Source organism: Sceloporus undulatus, chromosome 2 (assembly GCF_019175285.1).
Source record: "Sceloporus undulatus isolate JIND9_A2432 ecotype Alabama chromosome 2, SceUnd_v1.1, whole genome shotgun sequence".
In the NCBI taxonomy this organism is placed as follows: Eukaryota; Metazoa; Chordata; class Lepidosauria; order Squamata; family Phrynosomatidae; genus Sceloporus; species Sceloporus undulatus.
In genome coordinates, this window is record NC_056523.1 from 248,403,331 (window position 1) to 248,429,022 (window position 25,692).

General features: G+C 39.1%; 1 protein-coding gene across 5 annotated transcripts in view; it reads left to right on the plus strand.

Annotated features, from left to right (window-relative positions):
• Nucleotides 1-25,692, plus strand: part of TLE4 (TLE family member 4, transcriptional corepressor) — a 161,890-nt gene that overhangs the window by 35,049 nt on the left and 101,149 nt on the right. For all 5 annotated transcript variants that reach the window (XM_042450335.1, XM_042450331.1, XM_042450332.1 and 2 more), the window contains exon 3: nt 14,036-14,098. In XM_042450335.1, the coding sequence (XP_042306269.1) occupies nt 14,036-14,098 (63 nt within the window). The remainder of the gene's footprint in view (nt 1-14,035; nt 14,099-25,692) is intronic.

The following is a 25,692-nucleotide window of genomic DNA, read 5'->3' on the forward strand; positions in this document are numbered from 1 at the left end:
TGATTTTATTAACGTGGTAGTTTATTTAGGGCCAAAACAGAGGGCTGTAGATGGGTGGCTTGATGCCACACCCTTGAGTGCCGGATCAGGGCTGTGGCAATCTCACTGCAGCCCTGACCCAGCTTTTTCTGGGCAAAATGCCACTTCTTTTTGCGCTGAAAATGGGTGCCTTTTCTGCTGCCACCGTGGCTCTTTGGCGCTCCTGTGTTGTGCAGTGTCTAAACGCCAGCTGCCAGACTGCTGAAAAGCTGCCACCGCATAAATGGTTGGGCAGCTTCACAGTGGCTTCCTGCCAGTTTGGGGGTGTGTGTTGTGCATGCGCCATGCTTCAAGCCACCGGGAAGCCAGTCTTTTTTCTAGTCTGTTCCAGCCCTTAGTTGTTTTTTTAAAGTCCTTGGGCCCCATGTAGGGAGAAGGGCAGGATATTAATTAATGGATTAAATAAATAAGAGTGCTTTTTAATGTAAAATAACTATTAACAGTGGCTGATTTTTTGTTTGTGGAGGGAGTTTTGCAATTGTGCCCAAGTTTCAGTTTGGATATGTAACAGTCTTGGAAGAAGCTGTTATTGGTTCCAGTAGTGGGAGATTTCCCTCTCCATGGAGCACCCAGACACCACTAGCAAGTTGGGTTCCTTTTCTCTTTCCCCACTTCACTCTTCTGTTTCACCCACAACTTTACTCTAGACATCTCCTAAACCTCTAGAGCAAATAGAGAGGTTACTAAGGGGAGAATCACTTCCACCATGTTCCATCTTCAGGAACAAAAAGTAATTACTTCAAAAAAAATAAGTGGCCAACTCTGACAGAGTTTTAATTTCTAACCTAAAGTAGTTGGAATAGATAACTTTTTAAAAAATAAATAAAATAGAAATGAGGCTCTGACAAATCCTCCATCTAGTTAGGGAGGTAAACCAAAAATTACCATAGGCAGGAATACATACAGCTTTCTTACACATATTCAATTTACTGGTGTCTCATTTGTGTCCTATTTGGTAGTTTGAAAGTTTGTTTTGACTTCAGTACATAAACACCCTAGAGAGTAAGGAGATTGCTGCTAGAGGTGGGTGGGGTTTCAAAAGTTAAACTGAGTTCTTATAAGTGAGGTAGTGAATCTGCTCTGGATTTTAGCCTAAATTTTAAAAGTGCCATCCAAGATGCTAAAATGTATCCTCACAATAGGTTCAGGAACTTGGATGGCTATTTGAAAATTTAGACTAAAACACAGAACAGATTTGTTGCCCCATTACCGTGAAAGCCAACAGTTGCCACTGCCTAGTAGAGGCTGCCAGCTAACTCAGAAATGCCAACCATAGTGATTTTTTTTCTTGTAGACCATTTGCCAGAAAATTAAGGGAAAAGGACGTCTTGTCCTGCCCACTTTTGTCTCTGTGTGCATCAACAATGGATATATGACTTGTACTGCCAACAGCTACTGGTATTCTATCCTTAAACCCACTTTGTTTCCTGCCCTATGGTTATGCCACTGGCCTGCCATCTGTCCTAGATGACTCTGTTCTTTCATATTGGTATTTTAATAAATACTGTTAATAAAATCCCATAACATTTTGGAACATCACTGTACGTTGCTTTCCTCCTTTTATTCCTCTTCTTATCTGGATAAGTTTGCCCTTCCTGTCTTGACATACAAATAGATCTAAGACCTTTGTTGTGAGCCAGTAAAAGTTGTTGGAGTTTTGCCACTGACTGCAGTGGGTAACCACGCAGGATACCTTTGGCATTTAAAAAAGAGAGAGACTTATTTGTGATTTTAGCCTGAGAGTCCAAGACGTGTTGCAACTCAAATTACTCTTACATGTAATTACTGTACAGCCAAACATTCCCACCACATAACTGTAGCTGTGTTGTGATTCTGTCATCCTCTTAAATGGGATGTGAACGGGGAAATGATTGAAGAATTGTTTCAACAGGCCTGTAACTAAGAATAATTTGTATACCACTAATAATACCTTTGTGAAGATTGTACATGCAGAAAAGAATGACAGTGTCTCCAATGCCCAGAGAAACAATTCTTCTTGGTGCACTTTTTTATGGAAGATATTTGCCAGAGTATCTCAACACTTCAGTTTCAGGGCTGTACTTTTCTTTTGCCTTCGGGTGAGGCTCCTTTTTTTTTTTTTTTTTTAAAGGAAGGGGAGAATTTTCCTTTTGTACAGATCTCCTCCTCTTATAATTATCTGGCTTAACAGGTGGCAGGTTACAGCAAGTTTTGGTGAGCGTATAGAACAACCCTCTTATTTGCAGTAAACTTTTATTTGATGGTTAAGATAAATCTTTGGCTTTGAGGGAAGGATTTAGACAAGCTTCTGGGTGGCCAACCTCAAGTATTGTAAAAACAATGAGTCAGCCGCCCTGTATAATCACAAGAATTTCAAAATAAAATAAACCTTGGCTGCTGTTTCGTTTTCTAACATTCAGCATTGTCGGGCTTCTGTCTACATTTAACTGTCCACACCTCATATCTAAGATTTGCATGATTGTTTATTTTGAATATATAGGTTTTCATGTTTATATGTAATCATCTAATGTTTATAACTTAAACTTTTACGATAGTGTGCTACTTTACTAGTGAGGAGCAATGAAGCTTATTGTGTTGCAAATTAGACTTTGGCCAGAATACTACTGGTTCTGCTGTCATAGTTACAGCAGAGGTGAAGGTGATAGCTCCAGTGTGGAAAGGAAAAAGTTGCCGCAACCAAAAAGAAGGAAAAGAAAAAACTATTTCTGAGACATCTGGTGGGGAAAAAGAATCTGCTGATTCTAAGTTGCCAATTTCTTGAATTGGTTTTGGTTTTGGCGGTAGGAGGGGTGGTGGACCATCTTGGACAGTCACCAATTCTGTGGCACAGAGAGATGATTGTCCAAGCTACCCATCCCAAACTGTCACACTTCTTGACTCTCCCACCCCAGATAGAAATAGTTGGTTTGAAGTTGGCAGTTGAAGTTGTTTCTGGAGGGGGCAGCAGGGCTGGGAAGATGTAAGAGGAGTGAATGCTCCCTCCCCAAGCCTCTTTCCTGCCCGGTTGCCTCTGCAGGGGGCAGTCCAAATGGGAAAATTCAGGATAAGGGAGCAGAACATACTTTATATCCATGGCTACATGCCCTTAAGTTTTACCCTCGACTTATCCATGGGTCATATAAATATCCAGAATTTTGGCCTCCAAACTTACCCTTGACTTATACATGACATTGACTTATACACAAATATATACAATAGCTTTTTGTATGGCTGTGCATACCTGGTTGTTGTGGTCAGCATCTTGAAGCATATGGCTCATTCTAGCATTAACCTGCCATGTTGCCCCATTTGTGCATTTCCTTTTCATTTCTTAATATCTGGACCTGAAAATGGTTCAAAGTGATGTACAGATTATATTCTCAGGTGATTTCTCACACTACTTCTTGCCAGGCCGTAACATGTTTATCTTCAAAGAATGAACTATCTCATTTTCCATTGTTTGACATCTTAGTAAATTTAAATTGTACTGTATGTAGTATGAAGAAGAAACTTCAATTCAACTGTGTATTTTAGTGCAGATAAAATTTCAGTAGCTCCTCTATAAAGAAACTACAACTGATTATTATTTACAGTTAATACTAGAGTACTTGGCTGGCCTTTTGAAACACTCATGAAAAGTTTTTTGAAAGGTCAAAGTCTGGCCATCATAGAACTCTTAACTACATTTAAGGTTCTAGTTATCTTTTCCCCAGTGATCCAAAGCTTTAAAGTTAGTGTTCAGCATTATATGAGGCATTGTGCTGGCTACCTGCATATTTGAAAGGATTTTTGTGTAGTTACAGCAGAAATTAAAAACATTCATTTCATCAAGAAGAAAAGTTTTAAGAAGACAAGGAGAACCTGTTGAGATAATTGTGATAAACATATCATTATCTCAACATGCTTTGCTTGTTTTCTCAAATATTTTCTTTTTGACCTCATCCAACTTTTGATCTTTTCGTGAAACTTCCTTCTAGCTCAAGGGAAACCATATCTCAATGCTTTCCAGGAAGATGACCATAATTTCTTATTTTTTTCTTTGGTATATTTCCATCAGGCTTTTTATCTTTGCAGAATGCGCTCTTTTAACAAGTGCATAAAACCTGATTTTCCAGCCTGGAATCATAATTGTTTGGGAGTGGCACTGATTGCTGTAATTAAAACTGTGTAAATGTTTTCATTGCTCTGGTTGTCATCAAGCAGGATTTTGTTTGTTACCATTATTTATATCCTCCTTCTCAGTACACAAATCCTTTTAAGATGGCTTAGGAATAACATCAAAACACCCCTTTTAAAAGAGAGAGCTACAAAGGTCATCATCAATATAACAAGTGATGAGGATCCATCACACACAACAGCTGCTGGTAGATGTCTCAGTGAAGAGCAAGGACTGTCCAGTTGGATTCAGCCTAAAGAGCTTTCTCTGCCTGCTTTCTTCTCCTTATGGAACTTTCCATTTTTCAAGATGCTAGTTCTGAGGCTAGTGCTCTGACAGGATGGTTTCAAATTCTTAATAAACCATCTTGTTTTGCCAAACAAAGCAGGAATTAATTTATTTCTTGAATTTCAAAGAATTCGAAACCTCTCTTTGGAAGTATGCCAGGAAAATAAATAATTACCAAGTCATGCTTCAGCTTTGCTTTGATATAGCAATATAACATTGCTTTCCCATTAACAGCAAAACTTAATACATAAATTCTCAAAAGAAGATCCTGCTGAGTTCAGCAAAAAATACTGATTGTGAATATTCTTTGGTCAGTGGATACAGGATTGCAGCCTTAGTGTGATGTATTGAATTTTACATTAAACCTTATATTGATTTTTACATTACATGAAATACCTTAAACAGTTTCCCCATGGAGAAACATATATGAATGAAAAATGAAGCAGGTGACTTAATGTAAAACAGAATAGAAGTATATGGTGGGAACAAGATGGCCTCTTCCAACTCTGTGATTCTGTGATTCTAAAGAGATTTTTAAAAGGCTCCAAATAATAAGAAAAAGAAAAGACAATAATGCCACCAAATGAATAGAAGGAATAGACATAGCAAAGAATAACAAGAATATCTAAACTCATTCTTGGAGACCTTGCAAAAGGCGCAGTGGTTTGAGTGTTGGACTACAACTCTGGATGCTAGGGTTTGATTCCCAGCTCAGCCATTAAACCCTCTGGGTGACCTTGGGCAAGTCATATGCTCTCAGACTTAAGGAAAGGAAATGGCAACATTCTTCTAAACAAATCTTGCCCAGAAAACCCCATGATAGGGGTGCTTAAATTGAAAATTACTTGAAGGCACACAACGACAACAGCAATCCCTCCTCACACTAACTGAAATCTCCTAAATTTCAGTGGATTTACTCTAAGTCGACTAAATCTGGATCCAGTACATAAAATACCGGTAAGATGAGCCAGGGTTGCATAGTGGATTAAACATTAGGGTATGACTTTGGACACCAGGGTTTGAATCCCTGCTCAGCCATGAAATCCAGTGGGCGACCCTGGGCAAGCCACACTCTCTCAGGCTCAGAAGATGTTAATGGCAACCCCCTTGTGAAAAAACTTGCTAAGAAAACCCCAAACAGGGACACACACAGAAATGATCAACTATGTCAAAAAAAATATGAACTGAGAACAGAATACTTTTGCTGCTGTTTAGTTTAAAGAACATTAGTTAAGGAAAGGAAAGCATTTCTGTTGAATAATAGTCATGAGGCTACTGTGGTAAAGAGAAAAGAGAGTTACATATAAACGAAAAATCCAAATTTTGAGAGAAAACATGTTTAATCAATTTAGAACAAAGGCAGAGAAAGTGAACCATGATTAGGAAAGAATTAACAGTAGTTTTAAAATACTTTGCAGAATTAAAACAGATTTAAAGTTTAAATGAATTAACAGAAACCAGGTTAACAACTCAAGATGGAGAAGAGTGAAGATAGTCTTTTTAGAAGGGGTAGGTAGGTTAGGGAAACATTCAACAGCAGCGAGATCTTTTAGATAGAGGTGAAAGAACACTGGTTATAACAGGTGACAGAAGAGAGAGGAGAAAGGTTGTTGAGAAGATTTGTAAAGAAGGGGCAAAGCAAGCAAGTTTCACTAAAAGAAGTAGAAAAATAAAGAGAAACTTTATCATGAAAAAAATGAGCAGAAGGCTGAAGTTTATACTTGCCCCTAGAGGCAGAAAAGAAGGAGCAAAGAATCCAAAAGTGATGGGGCAATGCAATACTTTGAAGAAAAGTTTTCTTTAGTGCTCTGTTGTATATCTTTATACTTTAGGATCTTGTCTTGTTCCTCAGGATCATTTCTAGTCCAAGGTGAGAATTATAATCTATTTAAACATGAATTGCCACATTTTAGGGTTACCAGAAGAATACATTTGTCTCTCCCCCCTTTGGCCAGGGGAAAAAAATGTAATCCAGGGGGTCTAGGGGAGTCAAGGGCTGTACAAACACCCTGGGTGGGACATGCTTTGCCTTCCCTTGATTTAGAGGGTCAAGTGAAGCAGAGTCTAAGAAAAATGGAAAGAAAAGCAAGTGATTATCAGTCAATGGAATAAGGCAATTAGTTCAATGAAGAGGCAAGCAAGAAAGAAAAAATCACTACCCGGTCCAAATCATGACCAAGAAGTATATGTAGCAGATGTAGAAAAGGCAAAATACAAGATACAGAGCTGCAAGAAAATATTAAAATTCCTGATTATCAGACTGAGCAATGTGGATATTATGATTACTCAGAGGAAGAGTGAAGCAGGAAGGAAAGCTGAAATTTAGAGTTGCTTAAGAGAGAGAGAGAGAGAGAAAGAAAAGGGAGTAGGGAGGTTGTAACTCAAAGCAAAAGAAGATTTGGGGGTCAAAATAGTGACTAACACACTCAAAAATAAGAGAAGAATACAATAAAAAACTGAGAAGAGGCAGGAAGCAATGGGAGGATAAAAGGGAACTCCACCCAGTCTGTTAAGGTGAGTCAGAGGACACAGAACACACAGCTAAGAGACACAAAAGTAGTTGCTGATGCCAAGATGCAAATCTTGGTCAGAACAAAACATGAACAAGAGATGAAAGAAATGCTATGAAGCACAGTAAGCTCATTTGCAGCTGAATGACACTCCATCTCTTTTCTTTTCTTGCCCTAAACTGACTAGGAAACAGAGCTCAAATTAGACAGAGGATCTGTTTAAGGAACATCACCTGCTGATATGAATGGCTGGAACAAAATAAGGAAAAGCAATCAAAAATGTACCGTATCAGCACACACATAGTGCACCATGATGACAAAAAGCATCATATAATATCAGCTTGTTTTTGTTTTTAGTCTCTTTCTACTGTTAACAAGTAGTTTTTGTTTTAAAAGCTGGTTCTTTAAGTATGTTATGGTGCTTGCTTTAAGACTGGAGAGACCCATTTGAAATCCCCTCAGCCTAAGATACTTCACAGAGTAGTTGTGAAGGTAAAATAAGAACTTGTGAGGCACTAGAGCCATCTAGAATGCATCTGATCTTCCACTCCTCTGAAAGATAATTAACTAGTTTTCACTCCTGAAGTGTCCAGATTGTTTAGTTATGTTTACTTGTCAAATGCCAGTGCTAACATGACCCATGTCACTGTCTGGGTAAGTGTCCAAAATAGTCTTGGTTTGAATGAGAGCCAGTATGGTGTAGTGGTTTGAGTGTTGGACTAGGATTCAGGGTCAAATACCTGCTCTTCCATGGAAACCTGCTATGTGACCCTGGAGAGCTCACACTCTCTCAGGCTTAGGGGAAGGCAGTGGCAAACCTGAATAAATCTTGCCAAGGAAACCTTATGATAGGGTTACCATAAGTTGGAGCTGTCTTGAAGCCTCATAACAACAAGCTATGTACCCTGTTTCAACCATGCTAATGAGCCTGTATCTAGCTAGAATGAGAAGCTAGACTCACACAGCTATGTGTGAATAAAAGTGATTTCTATAGTTGGCATCTATGTTATTCAGCCATCTTATGGGAGCACATATCAAGGCACCAGATATGAAGTCTTCAAAGCCAATGTATGCAAAATAGTGCATGCAAAATAATGTTCAATCAAAATCTACTGTCCTGTAACTTAAAACCATTAGATCTGGTCCTACCCTCTGGGACAGCAGAGTACAGGCCTGCCTCCTTTTCTCTGTGACAGTCCTTGAAGTACTGTAGTTATAGAGTGCAGGATGAACATGCCCAACCCCCTCCACTTTTCCTTATATGTTTTATTCTCCATACCTCTTCTCATCCTTGTTGCCCTTCTCTGGACTTGTTCCATCTTGTCTCTATTCTTCTGAAAACAAAACACCCAGAACCGAATGCATTACTCTAGATGAGGTGGGGCTGTTAACTTATGTAGCACCTTGGGGACTAACTGAAAGAAAGAAGTTGGAAGCATGAGCTTTCATAGACCTCAGTCTACTTCCTCACATGCATTCCCTCAGCTTAGACCCTGTGCAGACAGGCAAGAAGGGGCGCCGAGATGCTGCCCCTTTTCCGCCCAGATTGTTGCCGTGGAAACAGCATGGGCGGGCAACGATCCGCTCCTCTTAGCGCTGCTGCCAAGGCACCATTAGTGCCCTGGAGCGGCGCAGTGACTTCTCTTGTACTCCACCCCATTTGGATGCAGCACACAAGGCATGTCATTGGTGCACGTGTGTCATAATGGCGCCTGGAGAGCATGGAGCCTGTGGATACTCTGATCTCCCGAGCCCTGATTTTGGCCCCAGGATGGCGTTTTTTGCCTGTCTGTATCAGGCCTTTGAAACTGTGCTTCTATTAATTTAGGGTAAAATGGCATCATGCTGCTGACTCATATTCAACTTCTTATTAACAATAATTCCAAGGTCCTTTTTGCATGTTGTACTGCTGAGCCATGTATCCCTCATCCTACATTTGTGCATTTGGTTTTTGTAGCCCAAATGTAGAATTTTGTATTTGTCTCTATTGTATTTCATTTTATTAATTTCTGACCAATTTTCTAGTTTATCTGGTTTCTTTTGAATTCTGTTCCTATGTTCCAATCTACTTGCCACAGCCCTCCCAGTTCTGTGTTATCTGAAAACTTGATCAAGGGATTCCTTCTATCCTGTCATCTAAGTCATTGATATAAATGTTAAATGGTCATGGCCCTATGACATAACCCTCACACTCCCCTGGAGGCCTTCTTCCAGTTTGAAGCACAGCCATTGATGATGATTCTTTCAGCACAGTGTTCTAGCTAATTACTATTCTACATTTAATCAGTTTGCTCATCAAAAACTACTGTTAATTTTGCTGTTGTGTAAAAATCTCACAAAAGCTGATAGTTTTTTTCATCAGGATTTCTCAACCTGCTAAGATCCCTTTTTGAATCGTGGATCAGAAAATCTGTAGTCATTCTTTATAAGCCTGCTTCAGGCTTGCATGCATGTGTGCATGTGAGAGTAGCTGAGCATGTGTGTTTGGTGCATCCCACTAGAAAAATGCTGTGTGTACCAAACTTGGAAGTTCCCCAAATATCTCATGTAGTATGGCCAGTAGACCAAAAAATAAACTTTTCCAGCTCTGGAACTATATTGAGGGGAGGAGAATGCATCATTTGCATGCAAAAGATACAGCATTCATTGCCTAGCATGTCAAAAGGTCAGGGAGCTGGTGAAGGGAAACTGTCTCTATTAAAATCCCTGGAGTGTCAGTGTCATGCAGAGGAGGCTACACTGGGTTAGATGGCTAAATGGACTGATCCTAGGCTAGATGGATAAATAGGCTGATAAATAAAGCAGCCCTCTATGTATGGGGGAGTTACAGTTTAATGAAAAACACAACTTTGACTTTTTTTTGTCTTTCAGCAATCTTTCTGTGCCTATGTAATTATTCATTAATGAGGATCTCATTGAGCATGCTCATTTCTTATTGGTAGTCTTTTTTGGGATAGATAGGGTTTGAAGGCTTTGCCTTTTAAAAGATTGCATAGTGAGAAGGTCAAAAGGGTTACTGATGAAAGAAGGAAGTCTAAATTACACAAGTATGAGTGTATCTGTCATTCAAGTAATGACTTTGCATGAAAGAGCATTTTGTCACTGAATGTAATGGCAAAGTGACCAAAAGTAGAATGTAATTTTAAAATGTCCCTTTTAGAGATGGCTTGTCTTGCACCTTCCATTCATGTGAGACATGCATGGTAAATTACAAAATAAGAGGCTGAATGTACATTGTACATCTGTCGAGAATTATTGAGTCATGATCCAATTGTATACTTCAGTTCCCAACGTCAGGGCTTTCTTCTCCTCTACTTCCCATTTCAGTGCTCTATTCCCCCCCCCCCCCCCAATCTATTCCTCTGGATAATTATTTTAGGTTGCATTGGTTGGGTTGCAGAAGAGAAGGGGACTGTTGGCAGGAGTGGTGGGATTCAGTGGAAATACTCTACTGGATTGTGGCTTTGGATCACTAACAGTAGTACATACTCAGCTTCAAATTTCACCCCCATTGGCAACTGAGATGGCTCCAGAACAACTGAATTATAACAGAAACAAGATCTGGTGAAACAAAAATATATACTGTAAGCCTATGACTAACATCACTTTTCCTCTCCTGCATGATTTTTAAACATCTTTTGTCTGATGAAGAAGGCAATGAAACTTCAAAAACTTGCATGAAATATTTTCTGCATTTTGGTTGGCCAATAAAGGTATTGCCCTTGTGGATTTTGTTGTATTTCGGTGCATGGTCAACATGGCTACCCCTGAATATGTTATATGTTCCATACAGTTCTTAACCCCATCATTTCTTTGTTTAGAGCATTCCCAGTTAATTTTGGCCAAAGTTCTTACCGCTACCACTTTATTTGTGCACTTACATATTACAGAGTAAAGTAGAAGCACAGAAATGGTTTTTCAGCATTCAGAAGATAACTCTCCCTTTCTGCTTCTAATAACTTTATATGTATCATACATATCATAGGGTGTTCAGCACTTGTGACCTTATATGAACATATAGAAAGCCCCAGAATAAATTCAGGAATTTAGTAGTTCGGGAGAAGAAGTACTATTATTTAACTGGAACACGAAAGAGTAGGTGATTTATATGTGTAAACATATGTATTGATGGATGATGCTCAGTGATTAATCAAATGCAAACCTTTAATCGGCCAACTTTTTTTTCTTCAAATAAGTGTATAGAAACTCCTTAATGTGATTGCAACATCTTTGGTATTTTATTGGGCATGATCCAGTGTTAATCCCAACTAGAGTAAAAACCAATGAAATGACTGGGAATTCTTTGTCATAATTTATGCAAGTCTTGTTGATTTCAGTAGATGTACTTATATTGTAATTCACACTGGATTTTATCCCATTGTTTTTAAATTTTTGAAGAATACACACACACAATCCCATCTGTGTGGATGATAAAGTTGTTTTTTCTTCTTCTTTTTTTCAGGGGAGGGGGAACTTTGTTCAGAAACTGGGGGAAGTGTTTGCCAATCTCAGTTGAGTGTGTATATGTGTTTTCAGCTGTGGCTCATTATTGTGTCACAAAAGGCTCCTGAAGCTTTTCGAGATAGCCCGATTTAGTGATGGAAATTAAATTCTCTGTCCTGCATTGAAGCTTGAGCACTTGCTGTTGCAAGGAACTCTCAGAGCAGCAAGTGGTTATTGTTGACCATTATTCACTCCCTAATTGCTGGATGGGGTCTGTCACTGTTGGTCTTTACATTTTATTTCCTGTTGAACAGATGCATACAATTGTAGAGTTGTAAGTTCTAAGAAATCCAAAGGTTTGCATAGTTTTCAACTTATGTGAGAGACATTGTTATCCATACCTATTACTGAATGCCTTGGTGCATGCAAACTATCATATGTGCATGTGTACCTATTCTATCTGGGATTCTGGGATCCTTAGTTAGGGCGTGTATACACACTTGTTGTACTGAGTCTTTTTTGACAAAAACAGAGAGATTAACTAAAGAACGCTGTCACTTGAGGTACAGAGGTTTGAATTCATTAGAGACATTTACTGAGGGAGGAAAGATTGATTAATACATCACCCTTTAGCACTGCAGCGGCAGACTGTTTATTAATGTAATGCATATCACACCCTACCTTTAAAAATAGTGCTTACAGCAGCTGTCCCTGAAAGCAGTGATGGAGGAAAAAGAACCACAGATGGATATTATGGTTCACTATAAAGAATGGTGAAGGCGTTTTGGAAATGGCAAGGTGGTATTTAGAGGTCTAAGCACCTTGACATTCAGTAATATGAGATGGGCCACGCAAGGACAGGAACAGAGAACACTTTGAAGTTAGTCCTGATTATTGGGGAAATTGGATTAGGGATCCTTACCAAGTGTTGAACTGACTGTGGACATGGGCTTTGGCTTTAGTACCATAAAAGGGTGTTGCCAGCACCTTAGATGCTGATATGGCTAAAGCTAGAGGACAAAGGTGATGAAGGGAAGCTGTTTTAACTGTTCTTAGGGACACAACCCTGCAAAATGCAATTCAGAAAATGAATTTAGAATGAAGAGCATAAAACATCTCTTCTTAGACCCTGACTCACTCAAAGAAAATAATAGCAGTGGAAAGAGTCAATGGAATTTGGGGAGCAGAGAGATGGAAAGACATACCAACAGAAATTTACTCAGTTTTTTTTAGGTCAGATGGAGAAAGTTCCTGGTTCAGGACATGAGGAAAGATAGCACAACAATCTCAACTTCTAGATCGTTTCCTAAAATGAAACAACACATTAGTAATTCTGTCTTCTGTTACAAGGCATCACCCCCTGAGGTTCTAAGAAGCCTGTAGGTCAGCATGTCCCAAAGTGGGAGAGGTCATTGGCCATCTAGCTGTGAGTCCTAAAAGACCTACTTTTTGTTTTATTTTTCTCTCTGATCAAATTCTGTGTGACCTGGGAGTGTGGGAACTCCCAGAGAGATTGCAAGTTGGGTGCCTAGGTGGTATTTTGGTGATCCATCTTGAGGTAAGGAGGCATATTGATTGGATTGTGTTTCCTGCTAAGACTTTAGACTGAGATCCTTTGTAAAAGGTAAAGATGGAGTCTCAGGATTATTTCTCAAAGTAGTCCATTTAGAGTTCCATACTGCAGGTGGGCGGCTCTTCACTTCAGTTAGACATGCAGATGGTGAACCTTGATTATAGTACTGTAATGATAAGTAGCATAACATACTGTTCTCAAGATCCTTTCTCCTAAATTCTGTGAGCCCTTTTCTCCAGGATCAAGGCTATAATATCTTAGGTACTAGGGCAAATCTGAAAAAATGTATACACCATACATTTATATCATGACTGAGATTTTAGCAAAATAACAAGGAATGCCCTATGAGACAAGCTAGTACCACTTTAATTTTTTTATGACACCATATATGAATGATTATTTTGGAGATCAGAGGTTAGTGGAAACCATGGGAGATGCCAGTTAATGCTTGTTTTGATTGACAAGATGATCCAACCGTAAACACTACAGCAGAAGAAATCCATTTTTCTAGACCCTTTCCCTTATGTGGTGCTTTTGAGGGAGTTATAAATGTTCAGGAGAAAAGCTACAGTTGTCTTTCACTCCATGTATTTGTTGGGTTGAGAGCTATAGCATTAGGACACATTTCTGTCATGTTCTATTACAGCAGAACTGGTGAAACTGGCCCACCAGATGTTGCTGAATATCAGTTGCCATTGGTTCTAACCAGTCTGGTCATTGGAGAGACATTGTGGGGGGTAGTAATTCATTAATGTTTAGAGGGCTGAATGTTCCCTGCTCTGTTGTTTAGGGATTTTATTGCAAATGGGGCAAAGTTGTGTCTTTGAATCAGTGGAGGTTCCCATTTTCCAGGAGTGGACTTTCATGTATCTGCTGTGGCACGGACTGAAATAAGTAGTGCTACTACTCTAGTATCTGAAACTGATCAAGAGTCTAACTACCCATCTATCAAAACTGTCCTTTAAAATGAGTTTGTTCTTTGCATGTAACCATCATGGGATATTTGTAACTATGCTGCTCAGTAACTTTTCTTTCTCTCATCTGCAGGCAGAAATTGTCAAGAGACTGAATGCCATCTGTGCCCAGGTCATTCCCTTCTTGTCCCAGGAGGTAAGGGGTGGTGGCGTTTACATTTACTGTTCTCACAATTCCATAATACTCACTTTTAACTTAAGAACTAAGATGGTTCTCTGATAGCTTGTGCTTGCGAGTGTTCCCTCCTGCCCTGCCAGTATTACAGGAAACTGCTTTGAGCATGATTTTACCCTGAAAAAGTATCATATAAATAAACAGATTTGCTCCCCCCCCCTCCGAATCCACCATAATCTCCTTATTGTGGTAATATCCAATTGGATATCTTCTGCATGTCACATAAAATTATCACCTTAACTTATTTGTCTTGGTAGTATCTCTGTCCTGAATTAGTCTGAGATTCATCCAGATGCTGACAATACCCAGCCAACTGAATGTCTCTGGAAACACACAAGCAGAGAAGAAAATTATAGTCATTCTAACTTGTTGCTTCCCTGCTTCCACATATATCAATTAGAGCAGAGCATGAAGAAGTTACTTTTTTGAGCCAACTGCTTTCTACATTTCCTGACTAGTATGACTACTAACTTTTCCATGCCCTGAATGATAGACGTATTGCTTCTGAATGTGGATGCTCTACTTAACTTGCCTCAGTAACATCCATGGATAGGACCCTTGGGTGTCATTTTTCTTCCTTACTTGTGAGCTGTCTAAATTAGTAGATGTAACCATTGGGAAGGGTAATTTCATAACTGTGATATTCCACATTGGCAGCCAGCATACCTGCACTGACTGCTGATTATTTATTTATTTATTTATTTATTTATTTATGTCTTACTGTGGTATGCATTACAATCAGTCTGCTAGCTATATTAAAATGTTTGTCTGTCATGTCAGTGTGATCATAAATACAACTCTGTCAAGCTGGCATCTAATAGGATATATTAAAGAATTGCTGGAAAGGCATGATTTGTGTGGCATTTTTTACCATTGGTGTTAAGCTTGGCAGAAAATACAAAGAACTATCAACTATTGATGCTAGAGCCTAATGCAGCCTCTTTTTTGCTCCCATCCTAGTTTCCTGTTCTTTTAGCCACTGGTAGTAGGGTGCATGGTTTCAACAAAAAAGACTCATCTTTGCCTTGCATCTTCTGGAACATCCAGTCTGAGATTCAAAGACTGAGTCCATGAGATTCTTCTGAAAAATGATGTATTATGCCTGAACATTTACAGACCACTTCATATACTGCTGGATATTCATGAATAGAGAACCACAATGGTAGAAACAGACAGGACATTACAACCCAGGAAATGTTGTCTCTGTTTCAAAATCAAAACTTCCTCAGCTGTGTTTCAATCGGAGTAATGTACAAAAGCAAAATATCACAATTGTATACAAAACTCAAAGTCAACAAATAACATACACTCATAAATATAGAGGAAACATGTCAGGAAAGTATTTTCAGTCGTTGACTTGGAGTAAGACTGCTTTCTATATGTCTCTTTTAATAAAAATTAAAGCAACCATACATATGTATGTATGTATGTATGTACCTGTGCATTTATGTACACTTGAAGGGAAACTAGTTTCCCCAACACATAGGATGTTCTTAAAATGAAGTCATGCTTTTCCTAGAAAGTTAATGTGCAGATGCAAGCTATAATTTTGAGAGGGCAGATATTATTACACTCTCACCCCTCAGACTGGGAATGTTTTGAGATTTACTTGTAGACAAATAAAAACATGACTATTTAGACCATGAAAAATGTTAAATGGAGTAACACTGAACTGAGTCATATGCGCTCAGCCCCAGAGGAAGGCAGTGGCAAACCTCCTCTGAACAAAGCTTGCCAAGAAACCCCATGAGAGAGAGGGTCACAATAAGTCAGAACCAACTTGAAGGCATGTAACAAAAAAATATTCATTTAGTAATGTTGAAGAAGGTGGGGTAAACAAAATTGGCTAGGTATTTTTAAACGAGTGTATCACATATCAATTCCACAGATAATATGGTGATTTCTCTCTTTTCTCTCTGCTTCCCTGTAAACTTTATACAACATGAGTGAGTGCATGCACATGCCTTTAAGTCACCTGTTGATTTAGGGTAATCCCATTAATTCCATAGGGTTTTCTTAGGTAAGGAATACTTAGGTGGCTTTGCCAGTTCCTTCCTCTGAAATATAGCTTACACCAGTTATGGAAACATTTGGCAGGAAACAACAGAGGTCTTCACCTAATGCTGAAAACCCCCGCAGTATAGATGCTAGATGACATTTTTGGGGTAATCACATTCTGCAGATGGGATTCTGTTACTTCATTTGGGTTAGTCACCTGGAATGAAACTACTGTGTGTATATTGCTGTAGTGTAAAACTTTGGCAGGGGTATGTGTGGTTCTCCATATTTTATTGAACTTAAGCCCTTCTGTTACCTCCTAATTGGCCTTATTGGCTAGGATTAGTGGAAATTGCAAGTCACCAGTATCTTGAGGGTGAGACATTACCCACTGGTGTTCTGTGGGTTAACAGAAGGTGGGAGAGGAGTTCAGGGAGAGTTTATAATTAATATGTGAGGTAACAGAAGGAATTTCCCATGTGTTTAAGTTTCAAAAGGTTATGTTATGTAGTTTCTTCCTCTTATTAAAAATGTGCTGCTTTACCACTGGTAAGTAAGATTTTATTTACTTCACAGAATGGTCAAACTTGCCTGTCAAGAGTCTGACCCAAAGGGCTTGTGATTGCTACATGCCAAAGAGACTGAGGGCATGCACTGATCATAGCCCTTTGTTCAGACAGTGGCATAACATAGCAATAGCAATGGCAAGTACATTTCTATACCACTTATCTGTACACTAAAGCACTCCCTAAACAGTTTACAATATGTAAGCCAATTGCCCCCAACAACCTGGTAATTATTTTAGCGACCTCAGAAGGATGCAAGACTGAGTCGACCCTGAGCCCCTGGCTGGTATTGATCTCACAACCTTGTGGTTTGTGAGTGAGTGGCTGCAGTACAGGCATTTATATGGAAGCAGGCGATTCCTTAAATAGATTGGGCCCAAGCCATGTAGGGCTTTAAAGGTGATAACCAACACCTTGTACTGTGCCCAGAAACTAATAGGCAGCCAGTGGAGTGGCTTCAGTATTGGTTTAATATGGTTGCTCCTAGTTGTTCCTGTAATCAACCTGGCTGCCATATTCTGTACCAGTTGAAGTTTCTGGACTAGGCACGAAAACATGGTGGAAAAGCTAGACTTCAGAAGAAAAGTCAGTACTATATAGTATTTAGTATTATTTGGTTCATCAAATTATTATATTGCTCAGTCTGTAAACAAAACCTAAATAGTGAATAGTATAGATTCAATATAATATTGAAATGTTTGTGATACTAATAACCTGTTTATTAAAAAAATTGTAAAAAGAGAAAATCAGAAATGTTTACATGAAAAGAAATGTTGTGGAAAAAAATTAAAACCCTCAAAAGTGATTGTATTTGTTCAATATTAAACAATTTAAGTTGATATGTTTTAAAGACCCCTGCCTCTGAAGCTTTCCTTCCTTTCACAGGCAGTCAATGAGTCTCTCTCATTCTTAGCTGTAGCATCCCTGCACCTGATGTCACCTGGTGTGAGGAGGGGGCTTCTGGAGGTGGGGCTTCTGGGGGAGGGAGAAGGACAGGATGGCACAGGAGGAGCACACGCAGAATGGCATGGGGGAAGGGCCCAACCAGGTGTCACCCTTCTTTTGGGGTCTCAGCCAGTGTGGGCCATACCACCACACCCCCCTTAGGGACACTACCGATTCTTAGTCCTCATCCTCCTTCCTGTCTCTGTATTTAGTTTCTCCCTCACATAGGGACAAATATGAAGAACAAGCAGGTCAACAAAGAGCCCTGGTGGCGCAGTGGTTAAATGCCTGTACTGCAGCCACTCACTCGAAACCATAAGGTTGCGAGTTCAAGATCAGCAAAAGGGCTCAAGCTCAACTCAGGCTTGCATCCTTCCAAGGCCGCTAAAATGAGTACCCAGATTGTTGGGGGCAAATTAGCTTACAGTGGTAAACCGCTTAGACACTGCTTAGGCAGTATGAAGCGGTATATAAATGAAGCTTGTTTGTTTGTCCCTCCCTGAATCCTTGGTGTGTATGTACAGTACTGAATCTCTTGAATGCCTGATGTGTGTGTACAGTCAGCCCTCTGTATTCGTTCATTTTTTTTATCTAGTGATTTTTTGTATTCATGGATTCAAGCATCCATAGTTTGAAAATATTTTAATATATATAAATTTCAAAAAGGAAACCTTGATTTTGCAATTTTATATAAGGGATATCATCTTACTGTGCCATTATATTCCATGGATTTTGGTATCCACGGGGGGTACAGGAACCAAACTCCAGTGGATACCAAGAGCCCACTGTATTGGTCAGGTATGTGGCTCAGTGATGAGAAAACAAAAGTTAGCATTGAAAACAGAAGTCCCTGCTGTAACTGGAGACTTGTTTAATGTGTACTTTTGGTTCTTTTTGGCAGCATAACTTTGCAATCAGTGTACATAACCATCAGTGGAGCATGGATCTCATTAGGTTGGCTATTGTATTTATGCATGTGAAACAAACTTACCTTAAACGTAGGGGTTTTTATTACAGCATATGAAGCATCAAATTTTGTTGCAAATGCTCTCTGTGTGTGTTTCATTTCACATACAGTATGCGTATGTCACATAACTGTTTTAAAAAAGGAAGAGGAGGCTGGGAAATGTCACTAGTCATTTCTTTATTGTGCCTGTGGGGGAAATGAACTAAATACAGTGACTGCATGCACTGATGACAGTGTTAGTGCCTGATAATAGTGCCAGGTTAACTCATCTTATTGCTTGTTAACTTTGTAAGAAATCAATGGTGTGCGCTAGCATGGTTTGATGCAAGAGATCATAGTTAAATTCACCAGGGATTTCTTGCATAGATGGCAGTCATGGTGTATCACTGGCACCAATGTACAAACTACTTTCAGAGCAGTTTAATCAGCATGCTGGAGAACATTCTGACCTTGCTATATAAATGATCTCAGAGGCAAACAAGCTGAAGTATGTGGACAGTTCTGCCAGTTTGTGTCCTTTTTATTAATGTTGTTATTTTGTATTACATAATACTTTGTATTAAATGTTTCTAGTAATTACGAGTATGAGGCTGGACTAGCAAGTTTCAATTGTGCAAATGAGAGTGAAACTATTGGTTACACAAAGTGTGACTCATCAAAAAAGGCAATCACCATGTTTATTAGTTCACCTTTACCTTCTTGCTATCTGCTAGCACCTGTCTTGATTCAGATATGATTGAAACATACTGTCATTGTGAATGTGTGCATGCGCACATGTTTGTAAATGTCTTGTAGTTGGCAATGTTCGTAGTAGCAACATTTTTTTAAGGTTAGAGCAGGGTTCCCAAACTTTGTTGAAATGAGTGCTCTTTAAAAACAAAACAAACAAACAAACAAAAATCTGAAAAGTGCTCTTTAAAAACAAAACAAACAAACAAACAAAAATCAGAAAACTAAAACTTTCTCATTTGTTATAAAATACTGTCATATCATACGTTCTACTTTAGCTGCTTTTGATAACTCAGAGGCATGTTCCATAAAAGATGAAAATGTAACTCTGCTAATGGAAATGATTCAGTACAGAGTCAGGTCAGTGCTAGTTCTGAGTTCCTTGGGCTGAGTGTGGTACCCCTCTTCCTTTGTGGATACTTCTATTTTACACTGGCTGTGCTTCTGTTTGTTTGCTGGACTGAAAGGGACCTATGAAGAAGTGGGTAGTAGCAACTATTGCTATCTTCACTACTTATCTTCACTACTTCTCTCACCACTCTCTTCACCATGTTAGATTCTTCACTTATAGAGATGGGTGAACAAACAGTTGACAACAGTGAAAGGGAAAGATGGCACTCTCAGAGCACTATAACCCAGCAATCCAGAGCCTAAAATGTTGCTGTTAAATGTGGGATATTCAAGTTTAATTACTCAGATGCAAAGTCCTGTGCAGATATACCCCTTTCCCTTAATTTCTCACTATCTCCTTCACTTATTCCCTTCGCTGGTCACTTAACATATTAAACTTGTTAAGTGTGCATTTAAATTGTTTTATGTTTATCTCTATAAATGTATGAGAATGACAGAATACATGTTTTTGTTATATTATGTAATTCTGTGAGGGAGTTGTGACTAGCAACAACATCTTTTACTCCTTGAGCAAAGTGGTCCAACTACTAACAGCTTTAATATTTTCTTAGGAAACTATTTGGCTCATTTCCTGTTTATTGTCTTTCTACTTTCCAGTAGTAATGGCACAGTCGTCTATCATATGTAAGGATGGGAGAAATAGCTTTGCTGATAAAACTTTGTTGGGATTAAGAGAAGTGTGGCAGTACTATTAGAGGTATTTTGGCTAGGAGGCTTAGTTTTATCTTTGTTTGTATGCATGGCTATGAAGGCTAGCTTTTAGCAGATGTTAAAATAAAGTGGCATGAGTATTTAGTGTGAAGTAGATTTGTGATGTTCCACATTTGAGATGTGTCAAAGGCTCTGCTTATCCAGGAGAATACAGCTCTTGACAAATAGCCATAGATATCTACAAAAGGAAAGCTGTTTTCCCAACAGTAAAATACTTTAGTTTGCATCTTGATAAAATGCTGTATCCCCTAGAAAGACTCCATCCCATGTAACAAAAAAGGAGTAATACCCCTACTCCTCTGTAAATTGATCTTTGGAAAATTCTCCTATATCTCTGTATTTTTTTTAGTCCCTTTCATCTCTCTCTCTCTCTCTCTTTGGCCTTAATTTTCCATTCCTCCTTGTTTTTGTTCTTATTCTTCTTAGCAGAAGAAGAACAACAAAAATGTGATCCATCCACTTTCGTCTTGGTATAAGGAAGTGCAGTTTCTGACATACAGTATGGAAATCCTGGAGGCTGTGTTCCTTTGCTAGTCATAATTTTTGAATGTGATAGATACCAATTTCCTTGTGACAAGTTCCTTCTCTAGCATATAACGGTCATTAATGTGTTTGAGATGCTCAAAGTGTCATAGGCACCCTGATGAGCAAATTAATTTATAAAGTATTTTCTCATGCTCAGACATCTCCATTAAATCCTACATTCCATGTATGCACATCTGGTGCTACCCTAGCTACTTTTTACTTAGTATGCCCCCTCCATATCCGTGGACTTGCCGCCCATGGATTCCAGCATCCATGGGTGACAAGCCAATGCGGGGACAGAGGAGGAGGAAGGAAGAGGTGGAAGGGGAGGAGGAGGCTACTTGTGGGACATTGCAGCTGGAGAAGGGGCTCCTCCCCCCACCCGAAGCCTACCTAACCTTTCTCTCCTCCTCCAACTCATTGTGCTCCTCCTGTCACCTAGCTGGCATGGTGAGGCCTGGAGGGGCAGGAAGCGGAGCGGTGGTGCCTCAGTAGGAATAGAGCCAAAAGGGACCATGAGGTCATCCGGCCCAAGGAAGTGGCACTCCGGAACACCACCCTCAGACCTTCCTTTCTCCCAGGTCTTCAAGCTCCAACGGACACCCAAGCCTTGTGGGATGAGCTCCTCCGACTGTCCATCCCTCCATCCGTGGGGTTCCCTCATCCCCACCCACAGCATGTGACTGATGCAGCGTTTGGAGTAGATCGTTACAATCTTAGTAACAACTTTAGTTACAGGTTGTAACTAAGGCATGTGCCACCATGTGCCAGTTTACACATCTCTGGGAATAGTCACAGTGAGCACATCAGCTTTAATTGCCACATCACAGCTGTGACCTGAGAATCCAGATTCATGGTTGAATCCGCAAGTTTTTTTATTTTTCTTTATACAAAAATGAAGATCCCACCCTTCCATTGTACACATATAACTTAGGGTGTCTACAGTAATTAAAAATAAAAGATAAAGTTAAATAATAATAATTTTAATCAATAATTTGTTTTATTTATATACTGCTATTCCAAAGATCATAGCAGTGAACAGCAAGTAAGCTAATTAGCAAGTAAGTTAATTTGCCCCCAACAGTCTGGGTACTCATTTTAGCGACCTTGGAAGGATGCAAGCCTGAGTCGAGCTTGGGCCCTTTTGCTGGTCTTGAACTCGCAACCTTGTGGTTTTGAGTGAATGGCTGCAGTACAGGCATTTAACCACTGCGCCACCAGGGCTCCTAAAGTGAATTAATAATACAAATAGAACAGCTGATGAAATTCATGATTCATAGAATCATAGAGTTGGAAGAGTCCACAAGGGCCATTCAGTCCAACCCCCCTGCCATGCAGGAAATCTCAATCAAAGCATCCCTGACAGATGGCCATTCAGCCTCTGTTTAAAGACCTCCAAAGAAGGAGACTCCACCACTCTCTGTGGGATTATGTTCCTTGTCAAACAGTCCTTACTGTCAGGAAGTTCCTCCTAATGTTGAGGTGGAATCTCTTTTCCTGTAGCTTGCATCCATTGTTCCGGGTCCTAGTCTGGAGCAGCAGAAAACAAGCTTCCTCCCTCCTCAATATGACAAATATTTAAACAGGACTATCATATCACCTCTTAACCTTTTTTTTTTTCTAGGCTAAACATCCCTAGCTCCATAAGTCATTCCTCATAGGACATGGTTTCCAGACCCTTCACCATTTTAGTCGCCAGTATCTCAATGTCACTTTTGAATTGTAGTGCCCAGAACTGGACAAAATATTCCAGGTGGGGCCTGACCAAAGCAGAATAAAGTGGCACTATTACTTCTCTTGATCTAGACACTATACTTTTATTGATGCAGCCTAAAATTGCATTGGCCTTTTTGCTGCCGCATCACACTGTTGACTCATGTTCTACTTGTGGCCTACTTGGACTCCTAGATCCCTTTCTCATGTTTTTTCGTTCAGCCAGGTGTCCCCCATCCTATATCTGTGCATTTTATTTTTCCGCTCTAAATTCAGTACCTTACATGTCTCCGTGTTGAATTTCACTTTGTTAGCTTTGGCCCAACTTTCTAGTCTATTCAGGTCATTTCGAATTTTGATCCTGTCCTCTGGAGTATTAGCTATTCCTCCTAATTTGGTGTCATCTGCAAATTTTCCTCCAGTCGCACATACAGGTTTTCCCTTCTCATCCTCATGTGCCTTAACCTTAATACAATTTGGTGTTGTCTGCACTGACATTAATCATATTTTCTCTGCAGCTACCTGAAACAGAATTGTTTTAGCCATTCACTTACTTGCTTTTCCCTAAGTCCTTTCAAAACTTTTTTTTTGCTGCTTGTAGAAATTTTGAAGCAAGTATGGCTTTTCTCCTACTAAATTTTGACATCCTGCTTCTTTCTTGCTTTCCTTTAAAAAAAAAATGAATACAGTTGGCCTTCTGTATCCACAGATTCTGTGTCCATGGATTCAACCATACACAACATAAAAACATTTAAAAAACAAAAAGCAAACCTTGAATCTTGCCATGTTATATAAGGGACACCATTTTACTACACCATTGTTTATAATGGGACTTGAACATCCATGGATTTTAGTATCCACAGAAGGTGCTGGAATTATACCAAGGGTCCATTATAAATGCAGTCTCTCTGTGTGTATATGTGTGTGTATGTATACAGTTTCTTTTCCCCAAGGAAATGATGCTAAGATGTTATATTACTTATTCCCTTGAAGAGTGGATATTCTGTGTTGCTGTAGAGAAAAGAAGTGCTTCAAGAAGATGATGGCATCCACCCTGTTATGAATACAATGTATTCAGTTTCTCTTTGTCCAGTTCTTTATAACGGATGAAAAGCCTCTTACCATAGTTAAGACCTGCTTTTTCCCACCCACCCCAACTTCTCTACTTCCATCAGCATAAAGAAAATCCTCCTGTTCTTAAATCTCTTTTCAGTCAGTGTGTACTACTAAGAGTTTTTCGTTTTTAATACTCTGCTAGCGCTCTGTGGGGTGGCACTGACACTCTCACTCTCTCTCACTCTCTCTCCATTTTGGTTAAACCTACTTTTCTAAATCTTTAAAAGTAAGTGTTATCTCCAAAGTATTTGCAAATGCAGAGTCTGTGCCCATCTTAAAGGAGATTAAATGAATGACAGATTGCATTTAAGAGCAAAAGAATATTTGAAGACCCAGAAGTATCCCTGACAAAAATATTTCTTAATCTGTTGGATTAAATGTTAAGTATTAAAATGCTCTGTTCCTTTCTAAACTTCTCAGAATGTGGCATGAAGAAAGCAAATTCTTGGGAAACAAGGTATTATGAATCCTTTATAGTACGTTTTACATTTATGGCTTGTTTTAATCAGAGCTTGGAAAAGTTCCTTTTAAAGGCTACAGTTGGTACTGATTGAGAATTCTGGGAGTTATAGTCACAAAAAGTAATGCTTTGGTCTTGACTGACAGTAATACTAACCTGAATGACATTCATAAATTGCACTGTATGGAAGTTCCTATTGTCTAATAATCAAAGTGATAGACAAAATTATTTGAAGCCCAGTTTTGGGTTCCAGAATTATGCTTATGTTTACAATGTTTGGGTGGATAGTGAGGAGAATATGGATGCATTTGTTCTCCCTTTTCTCCAACTCTGTCTAGTCATGGGGAAAGTGCTGCTACATAGACTCTTGAACCTTGTATAATAAAGTTCTCAATTACATAAGAAGCAAATACATGTTGAGCAATCTCCTTGTTGCAGATGTTCATCCATATGCAGAGGGAGATGAGGCTGGGAGCAGAACACATCAGACATGGCATGGTGGATAACTGCATCTCCTCTCATAATGTTAGTTTGTGTTTCGGTTTTCTAGGTCCAGTTGGACATAATCCTCTTATTTCAGACCTCATTCTCAGCTTTAGGGTGCATGGGCATAGGCTACCTTCAACTTCATCTGGCGAACTTGTTGTGTTTATGCTTAACATACAACAATATATTATTTTAGGGTTGTCAACATGTTGCAATTACAAATCTTTATGGTTTTCATCTTGAAAACGAGATGTTGACTGCCATCCTCTGTTAGCAACAAGAGGAGGTGGCAGTGGCAGTTTCATATTTTATGAAATCCAAAACTTCATCCATCAATGAATTTAGTTTCCAGTTTTTCAGAGAAATATTGATAAAGGCAAAATGAGCAGGAAAATAGATATTGGTATCTCATCAACATCTTCCACAGCAAAGACAGTTGTGAATTATTTTTAGGTTGTCTTGTCTTCTCCAGTGTTCCCTTGATACTTGTTGTCTTAACCATTTGTTCTTCACACAATCTGTCTTGCCTGTTTGCTGGAATCTTTCCCCCCTTAAATAACCTGTTTTGCATTTTGTAGTTAATTTGAAATTTCAACCCACATTAGCGTATATTTGGATTTGTTCCTTTTTTAATACGTTCTGTACCATCCTCTTTAAGTCTCTTATACACGGACACAGGCACAGACACATAAATATACAAATACTGTACATAATTAGCTGAATTTTTGAATACACCACATACTGTATACTTATTTAATTTTATATGTTACAGACATCGTTTTTCAGAAAACTCAGCAGTGGTTTGTTTTTTTTAAATATCCTCAGCATCACTTATGATTAAAGCAAGAGTCATCATTCTGTTCATTGATTTATAAGTTAGTATATCTGGAAATTTTGTATTTCAGATTACATTTTACCCTCAAAATGA